General features: G+C 49.6%; 1 protein-coding gene and 1 long non-coding RNA gene across 3 annotated transcripts; both read left to right on the forward strand.

The window, feature by feature from the left end:
- Nucleotides 1–1,294: 1,294 nt before the first annotated feature.
- LOC128075198 (uncharacterized) lies at nt 1,295–3,490 on the forward strand. The gene is made up of 3 exons (XR_008203693.1): nt 1,295–1,341; nt 1,573–1,871; nt 2,545–3,490. It is a non-coding gene; the product is annotated as an uncharacterized LOC128075198 (long non-coding RNA).
- A 410-nt stretch (nt 3,491–3,900) lies between these two features.
- PARP16 (poly(ADP-ribose) polymerase family member 16) lies at nt 3,901–8,389 on the forward strand. 2 transcript variants are annotated; one of them, XM_052671719.1, is made up of 6 exons: nt 3,906–4,112; nt 4,520–4,657; nt 5,298–5,504; nt 6,619–6,790; nt 7,458–7,599; nt 7,735–8,389. In XM_052671719.1, exons 1-6 carry the CDS (start codon nt 3,930–3,932, stop codon nt 7,874–7,876), a joined length of 984 nt encoding a protein of 327 aa, XP_052527679.1. In that variant the 5' UTR covers nt 3,906–3,929; the 3' UTR covers nt 7,877–8,389. The 2 variants fall into 2 exon arrangements, with proteins under 2 accessions (XP_052527680.1, XP_052527679.1); XM_052671720.1 differs by lacking the exon at nt 5,298–5,504 and having other exon boundaries at nt 3,901–4,112.
- Nucleotides 8,390–8,852: the final 463 nt, after the last annotated feature.

Raw genomic sequence — 8,852 nt, forward strand, 5'->3', positions numbered from 1 at the left:
CAGCACGGCTATGAGCGACTCAACCCCACACCAAAGGGGTCCTGCTCCAAATAGCAACGTCATCAAAATGCTTTAAAAAGCCATCCTGAACTTTGCAGGGTGGTGTGATAAGGACCTGTATGAGCATCAAGACTTTGCAGCACGCTGTTGCTCAATGCTGTGCTGAGATTCCCAAGTCTGGGACAGCCCAGGCAAGAGAAAGAGAGAAGTTCTACCTGACAACTTTTTTGCCCAGCTGCTAAATACAGCACATGATGTTGTATACATGACAGCGCAGCACACCGGCTGTCTCACACAGGCTGGTGGGAAGCAGCAAAGGAAAGGGATGCTCTGAGCAGGCAGAGCGGCTGCCTCCAGGTTAGATACATTGCTGCCATCATCCGGCAAACAGAACCAGCACAGGAGCACGATCCTGCTTGGGGCAAGGAAAGCGCCCTTTAGGGCCACAAGATAGGAGCATGGCAGCAGACAGGGTGCTGTGGGAGGCTGCTGCCACCTGCACTGAGAACTTCAGCTTCCTTTGGAGCCTCTCCAGACTGTTCCTCTGGGGACAGAGACCCATGTTTCAGCTGTGCAGGCCCCCAGCAAATAGCCTGGGTCTGCTCTAAGGGTTTGGGTCTATCCTCACAGCTCTAGCCTGATGTTGAGAGAGGTGCAGAGTGAGGTTTGGCCACGGTTCAGCTAACCTGCTATTGCAGACAACGCGGTTTTGGCCAAAGCTACACGAGGCTTCTGGACCTTTCACACTCCCGTTTCCCTTTCTGTAACAAAAACCCACAAAGATAAACCTTGGCAGTTGCCTCTGGTGTGAGGGAAAACAGGACCAGTTCTCAGATCTGATGCAGCCGAGGTGCAGCAAAATCCCTGTTTTTGGAACCATCAGACAGAACACAAAGGCCTTCCCCAGCACTGAAGGTCCCTGAGCATTTCACTTCTTAGATCTCATTTCTAGTTTTCTCCCACGTTACTTCTCAGCTCAGAGTCAGGTTTTGGGGCAGGGTCACTAGAAAGCAACGCATGAAGGAATCCATCCTGGGGTTCACAGAATTGCTCAGGTTGGACAAGACCTTCACGGTCATCAAGCCCAGCCACAACCTAACCATACTACCTGTATGGGAACTGTTAAGTCATGGCCTGAACCACTGATTGAGCACCTGGGAAAGGACCGGTCAGCCCTGGGAGCACAGGTGAAGGCGATTCAGCTGTGAGACAGGAAGGGGTGGAACCCAACTTCACCTCTCTTAGATCTCATTTAAGGACTGACTGCTGCTGGGGAAGGATCTGTGGTTGGGGGTCCCTCTGATGTGGAGCTTCCCTGTGAGCTTAGATCTTCAGAGACAGGTGAGCACTTTCTCTTTGTAACACCATCCTGTTTGTGTTAGTCCCTTTTACTGTTTGTGCTGTATCACCTTTCCACTGTGTTAATCTTTTTGACTGTAAGGCTACCCTCACTCTAGCAACCCACTAGGCAGCTTCCCACCTGAGGACAGGTATGTGAGTCCTGTTTGTAAACCCCAGCAGTGCCTTTGGTTCTTCTTGAGCCCCTACCACATCTCCTTGCCCTGGCCGTAGGAGCAACAGCCACAGAGGAGCGCTGGTGGCCAAGCCTGGAAGGGCAAACTTAAAGCTTCAGAGCACTGGGCTGCTGTACCGCAGACATCTGTAATCAGATGAGGAACTCTGGTCCACATCAAACACCTCACCCTGCGCTGAAACGTGGCAATGCAGGACTAAGGAGAGACTGATGGAGATGCTGTGTTTTGCCAGCAGAGCGAGCCCAACAGTGCTGTTCCAGAAGGACACTGCTGCCTTCCATGCTGCCCTGCAGGCCAGCTCCTCAACCGCCTTGCATCAGAGCCCATGACCCAGAGGTGAGTTGCTGTATATCCCACCTCCAATCTCCCACTGTGTTCATTTCCCAGCATGGCAGATTAAAGAGTGCTGTAAGGAGCAGATCTAGCAAAGGCACAGTGCCCTGAGGTAGATGCAGCTCGCTTTTATGTTCACTTTTAACAAGTGGACTCCTTCCTATTGTTCAGCAATTACTTTTAAAATGGAAAATCATCAGATTTCCCCATAATGTGAAAAAAAAATCAGGCCATCGTAAATCTTAAAACATGCCACGATCTGCACAGTGCATGTACTGCACTGGGGAAAAGGGAGCCAGGCCAAACCCTGCAGTACTTATAGGCAAAGGACAAAAAAAATTAAACCCTACAAGAGGGAGAAAAAGAGAGATAAATAGTTTACATCTATTATCTTTACCATATGTTCCCTTCCAATGGCATACACACAAACAGCATGTAATCTTCAAGCTCAGCTTTAGGCTCTTTGAAGTGACCTGAGCGTACCACTGATTTATTTCCAGCTAACCTTTCTCTTTGAACCCTGGGTCAAGGTTAATTCCATAATAAAACATACCTCATACAGCTGGCTTTTCCAGCCTTACCAGCCAGTAACGAACCCCTCAGCCATAAGCATTTGTTTTACTGAGTGTAGTATTGTATTTCTATTTTCCCTTCCCTATATTAATTTCCTTCACAGGCCCTAGTTAAGGAGGGGAAAAAAATCTCTTTTCCGGTCCGTGAGATCAATTTTAAACACGCTGGAATTAAATGAAGACATTTAAGCCCTGTTTCTACGCTGAAATGCATCCACCGACACCAGAAACTATTTTTATTACAGCCTACGTTAAATAATCAGATCTTCAGTTTCATGAGGAGCAGAACAGCAGTGCTATTCAATCTGCTGTGCTGGCAGTGACCCTCTTACAAAGCCATCTTTGCACCGAGCTGCAGCAAAGCACCGAGGGCAGCTTTCCTATCTAGCAAAATCAACACGGGGAAAGGTAAATAGGTTTGAAGGGTACTTGTCTGAGAGAAGAAAGAGGAGGACAGCTGCGTGCCCATGCCGCAGCCAGCCCTGCAGCAATAGAACACACAAGGATACATCTCCCTTAAAAGCAGCACCGAAAGCTTTCCATACTTCATCTCCAGCAAAGCTCTGTGAAATGGGGTTTCATCCAATGGCAGAGGAATGGGAGCAGATAGCTGGCTTCAGCACAGCAAACTTGTTATCAATAGCTGTCATTGCCCAACTTGGCCCAGCTTGCTGTAATGGAAGCTCTGTCCATTGGAAATTCAGAGGTAGGGAGCAGTTTGGGATCAGTGCTCTCAGAATTACCATTAACCATTATAATGTTGGCAATGTTTTAGTCCTGTTGGGGGCTAATTTCAAGTCAGTGATGACCTTATGTGCACCAGTTGTGACACTCAGACAAGCCTCCATCAATGCACAGAGTTTGTGTGGGTTTGCAGCATCTGGAAAGGGCAGAATCCAGATTCCAAACCTTCACCCCAAGCCCACACAACAATCACATCCAGTGTGGTAAGAAGGGAAAGCTAGCACTGAGTTTGCAGGATGGGTTGAGAGACAAATTGCATCCGGCAATTTGAGTGATGTAAAGCAAAGCAGCCTTTACAATCAGCGTGCTTCCGTGCTCACAGTCAGAGCATCTCCAAGCTGGAGGAGATCCTAAGGGTTGCCGAACCCACCCCGTGCTGCCTTAGCACCAGCAGCTCAAAGGGAGCTGCTCCCGCGGCTCTTATTAAAAGATTCACTTCTCATAAAAGCTGTTGAGCGAAGCCACAACTCAAGCCAACGCATCTATCGCCGTGAAATCGCAGTCAACGCGACGCAACCGTGCTCAGCCTGCTATCTGCCCTCGAGCACCGGCTCTGCTCCGATGCTCCCGAGCTGTTCGCGCAGGTAAGTAAGCGCCCGAGCTCCGCAGTCGGGCACGAAGCTCCCGTTCCGTTCGCTCCGACGGCCGCTCCCCGCTGCAGGTGAGCGCCGGGCCGCGGGGCGGAGCGGCGGCCCCGAGGCGGAAGGGCCGCGGCTCTTCCCTCCCCTCCCCCTCCGCCGGAGCGATGCGGCCGCCGCGTCCCGGCGAGGCGGTGCGGGAGGCGGTGCGGAGGGACCCGCTGGGCGCCGAGCTGCGCTGCAGTCTGTTCGCCGCCGCGCTGCAGAGCTACAGGCGGGACTCGGCGCTCCGGCCCTTCCCGAGCCGCTACGGTGGCGCCGACGCCGCCTCCAAGGACTTCGAGGCGCTGGTGAGCGGCACGCGGCCACGGCGCCGCAGCCGGCCGGCAGCGGGGACGGGCAGGGCTGAGCCGGGCGGCGGGAGGGCCGTGCGTGGGGCGGGGGTGGCACGGCTCGAGCAGCAGGGGAAACGCCGCGCTGCCCCGGAGCGGGGATGCGGAGCTGTTACATGTGTGCCTTGAGAACGACGCCGGAACGGCCCGCTTCCCCCGGCCCCCAACCCTTCGTGTCTGCCCCGCCGCGGCCCCGCACCCAGACCGCTCCCCTTCCGCCTGCCCCTGAGTGCGCGGCGCTGACGCCACCGATAAACAGAGACTGGTCTCAGATTCCAGCCGGCCGGGCTGAAATACTCGGTTGTTTTCACTAGAGGTCTCTGTTTAATCACGATGAGGAGCTCGGGCTGAGCTCCTGTTGTCAGCTTGCAGATACCGAGGCGCTGCCCAGCCTGAAGGAACTCCTGGGAGCCGTCCCGAACGCAGAGAAAAGGACCTGGGATTTGCTAAGCTGGATTTTGTCATCTAAGACCTTCACGATACAAAGCATTAAGAAGCAGGAGGTAAGGCCTGAACTCAAACAGCCCATCAGAATTTGTCTGCAGGCAACTTTGCTGTTCAACACATTTTTCCTGGAGGTAGAGAGGATTTCTCTTTTTAATAGCTTTGAGAAAAAGCAAGTAGAAGAAATAGTTATTGCTATCGGTAGCTGATGGTTGGCAGTGCTGCAGCTGGGTGCTGCCATTAACAGGATGCGTATGTGCTTGTACCAGACCAGGATAGTCCTGCTCAGGTTTCCCGGGGCTGAGCCTTGCTTCTTACTCAAAGACAAGTTTGTGTCATGCATGCTTGGCCCAAAAACAGAAAGGTTAAGAGCACTTCTGTAACAGGGATCAAAATAGTTGTAGGGATTAGTAGCAAGAAAACAACTTCTCTTTTCACATTTTCCAAGGTCGGGTGATGCGGGGTCATCTTAGCAGCCAGCACAGCTTGGTGGAACGATGATGTTCTAACATCAGTCAAGCAAAACCTATCAAAACTATGACTGTACACACTTGTTCTCCCTGGGAACACTGAATTCTAACCCAGGAGGCACGATCAAAATACATAAAGCAGTCTGAAAGACTAAGGGATGAAAAAGAGGATTTCCAGTGAATGGCCCAACCCCATGAACTGACACTCCTGTTCCTTCCTGTTTTCAAGTATGAGAAGATCCAGGAGCTCACTGGGATGTCTGATGCTGCTGTTCCTGCCCCGGACTTCCTCTTTGAGGTCACATACTGTGATCAAATGAATGCCAAGTTTGCTGAGACTAGGGGTGAGCAGGACCTCATCTATGCCTTCCATGGCAGTCGCCTGGAGAACTTCCATTCCATTCTGCACAATGGCCTGCATTGCCATCTGAACAGGGTGAGGCTCCTGATGCCCCTTATGGGCACCATCTCTTGTTGGTCACCTGCAGCCAGTAACACTTGGACTGGCTGCAGAGTCCTTTAATAAGGAAGGGCACAAAGCATGCTGACGAGTTATTCCTGTTTTCACTTCAGTGTAGGCCTTGGCCTACAGTTGCATTCAGTCTTCTGTTCCAGCCTAAGGGTAAAAACTGGAAGCAGCATGAAATAGTTTCCTCCAGCGTGACAAATTCTGTCTATCCTTTGTAAGGAGGTGTAATGCCTCTGGAAATAGTAGCCTCTCTGGCAGCCTGCAGCTGGAACATGCCTGTGCATAGAACAAAACAGCAACCCAGAGAACACAGGGAATTCTCTCTCCACCTGGCTGCAGGGTCAGGTCAAGTAGCTTCAGATGCCACTTGCAGATCCCTTTCTAAGTGGCCCAGCTAAGGGAAATATCCCACAGGATTTTCAGACCTTCTGCAGAAAGGAAGCTGGGACTCCGCTGTCTGTAAAGCAGTTCTGACAGAACAGCTGCATATCCTACCCATCAACCTGGACCATGTTTTCCCACCTCCCCCCCCCCCGGATGCCCTTTGTGAACAAGGCTCCTCAGCTATGCCGGATCTACTGGCTTAATAACTGCAGTCAGCGTGGCAAATCCTCTGATTCAAAGTTATTGAAACAGTTATTTTTGAAAGGAATTCACAAGTGAAACATGCTCCCCTCTTTTCCTGTGAAGCAGGGATTTAAATGTGAGTTAAAGCCTTGTCCGTACACGAAGGCTGGATTACTTGAATGATGGCAGTCTCAATAAATCAGTGCAATGCCCCTGACAGCAGTGCAGTCATGTTGATATAAAATGCTTACACTGGCGAGCTCAATCCAAATCCGGGAAAGCATGAATCTGTCCTCACCAGGGGCTGTGCCAAACAGCTAATCTGAGGGATGGGAGAGGGCAGGAAGTTGTGCCAGGACAAAAGCAGTGCAGAGGACCAGGCCAAATGTGGGTAGAAAAACCTTTGTTAATTCACCTCAAGAAACAGAGCCACCAGACTGACAGTAAAGAACACTTGCATGCTGTTTATAACTTGCCCTGCAGGACACTAGGATACATTTCTGTCCTGTTTCAGACATCGCTGTTTGGTGAAGGCACCTATCTCACCAGTGACCTCAGCCTGGCTCTGCTCTACAGCCCACACGGCCTCGGGTGGCAGCGAAGCACACTGGGCTCCCTCCTGAGCTGCGTTGCTGTCTGCGAGATCATCGACCACCCCGACGTCAAGTGCCAGGTGAAGAAGAAAGGTGAGCCTGTTGCAGTAATAACTACAAAAGTTCAGCCCTTGTTCAGCACCATTTGTGTTTCAGCTCTGGGCACGTACATTGCCTTAGACAGCGTGGTATATGGGGCTTTCTTTTCTGATTGACCCCTCAACAAGCACATATAAGCCTTGCAATACTATCTTCAGATGCATATTTGAAGGATAGACACTAATTTGGTTGCATCATTTATTCTTATGATAAGTTCACCTTCCCTGATGCCTGTGATGGTGGGACAGGAGCATCAGAGTGTAGCAAAAAGGAACTATCTTAGCTATATAGACTAAGAAGCCTTTGCTCAGGTTGTCCATCTCCTTTTTTGCTTGCAGGACTCAGTCCTTCAGTGTTGTTTTTCTTCCCCTGTTAACATGAGCAGCCCTCCAGCACTGTGTGTGACCCGCCTCCATCTCTCCCTGGTCTGTGCTGGAATACCACCCATACCAGGGATGACTAGGAGTGGTGTAGCCTCAAGCAAACTTTTCGGTCTATTCCTGGATGCTAAAGGATTCTGGGGAATGCTGAGATCTTTGATTATCTCATTCCCACCCCTGTGGGCGTACATGCGTGTGAAGGTTGTTTGTTTGTTTTACAGTCACATGGGAGTTTGGCTGCTCTGTTCCTTGAAGAGCTCTTCTTTCTCCTTCCCATGCAGATTCAGAAGAAATAGACAGAAAAAGAGCAAGAGTGAAGAACAGCGAAGGTGGTGACGTGCCACAGAAATACTTTGTTGTCACAAACAATCAGCTCCTCCGAGTTAAATACTTGCTGGTCTATTCACAGAAACAGCACAGGAGGTAAGAGCTCAGCCACCTAGATTGATGAGCGTGGTGGAACAGATAGATAAACGTACCCTATTTGTGAAAGAGCAACGGGAACAAGCTGCAGAGACCCGCATCTCTCATGAAATCCATGCACTTTTCCCTTTTCAGGCCTTCAGGTCAGTCCTGGTTTTCCACCCACCGTTTTGCCATAGCAATGATGCTGTACCTCTTGCTGCTGATCGTGATTGGGGCCAGCAACTCACCAGCCTTCCTCTACTACTGGCACAGAATGTTTCACTCAGAGGGATGAATTGCCCTCCAAGATAATAAACTGCTATTTTCACTGTGTGCCTTAATAACAAGGAATCCACCAAGCTCTGCATCTGTTCCAGAGCTCTGGAAATAAAAGATGTTTGGCACTTTCCAGTTATTATTTCTGTATTCCTGTGATTCATGAAGACACCCAGTACAGCTGAGAAGGATCTTAATAGTGCAGCTTAGCATGAACTGATTCTTAAGGGTCCATGGAGAAAGTTATTTAAAATTAATGAAAACTAAGTGTGGAAATATTCTGCTGTCATTATTTTCTGTCAGATTGAGTTAGTAATGTTTGCACTAGGTGGAAGGGAGTTTCTCCCTGTATGTCAAAGTCCAAGTTTGTTTTCAGAAACTGTATGTAGAGATGTTTGTTATGTATCAATGCAGGTGGGTTCACATTTAAAACAGACTATGATTTTGACCATTAATTTTTATATTTAAGCAGAATGATTGTAAGAAAGAAAGAAAATGAAATAAAACAGCAACCAAAATGGAAGAAACTAAATGACTTCTACCTAAGTGCCATCCTTCCTCTTCCCCTCCCCTCCCCAGTGGAACACATACAGGATTGCTGCTCTCAGCCATGACCCACCTTGGTTAGCACATAAGATCAGACAGATTTGGGCACTTCAGCATCAATACTGAATGTGCATTTTGCTGTCAGACTGCTTTCCACTTCTGTTTTCCACAGGAGGAAGAGAGAGGGTAAAGGGTTCCATGCACAGCCACCTGGCAGCCTTTATAGGGTTGGAGCTAACCAGAACAAGATCTCATCACATATCCATAGCAAGGGAGTCTATGATTCCTAACCCTACTCATGAAATATTTCAAATCTCTCTCTCTTTCTCTAACATTGTTACCTAATTGCCAGAAATGACAACCTGCCAATCAGGTTTCCTAACTCAGTTCTGAGGACACATACAGCAACCCCTCTCCTTGGTGGATAGAGCTGGAAGCATTTATTCCAG

Source organism: Tympanuchus pallidicinctus, unplaced genomic scaffold (genome assembly GCF_026119805.1).
Source record: "Tympanuchus pallidicinctus isolate F22 unplaced genomic scaffold, pur_lepc_1.0 scaffold12, whole genome shotgun sequence".
In the NCBI taxonomy this organism is placed as follows: domain Eukaryota; kingdom Metazoa; phylum Chordata; class Aves; order Galliformes; family Phasianidae; genus Tympanuchus; species Tympanuchus pallidicinctus.

Coding starts and splice junctions, on each gene's coding strand:
- PARP16 (XM_052671719.1), top strand. CDS start 3,930: ATGCGGCCGCCGCGTCCCGGCGAGGCGGTGCGGGAGGCGGTGCGGAGG. Junction 4,113..4,519: donor CCAAGGACTTCGAGGCGCTG/GTGAGCGGCACG, acceptor TCCTGTTGTCAG/CTTGCAGATACCGAGGCGCT. Junction 6,791..7,457: donor GTGCCAGGTGAAGAAGAAAG/GTGAGCCTGTTG, acceptor CTTCCCATGCAG/ATTCAGAAGAAATAGACAGA.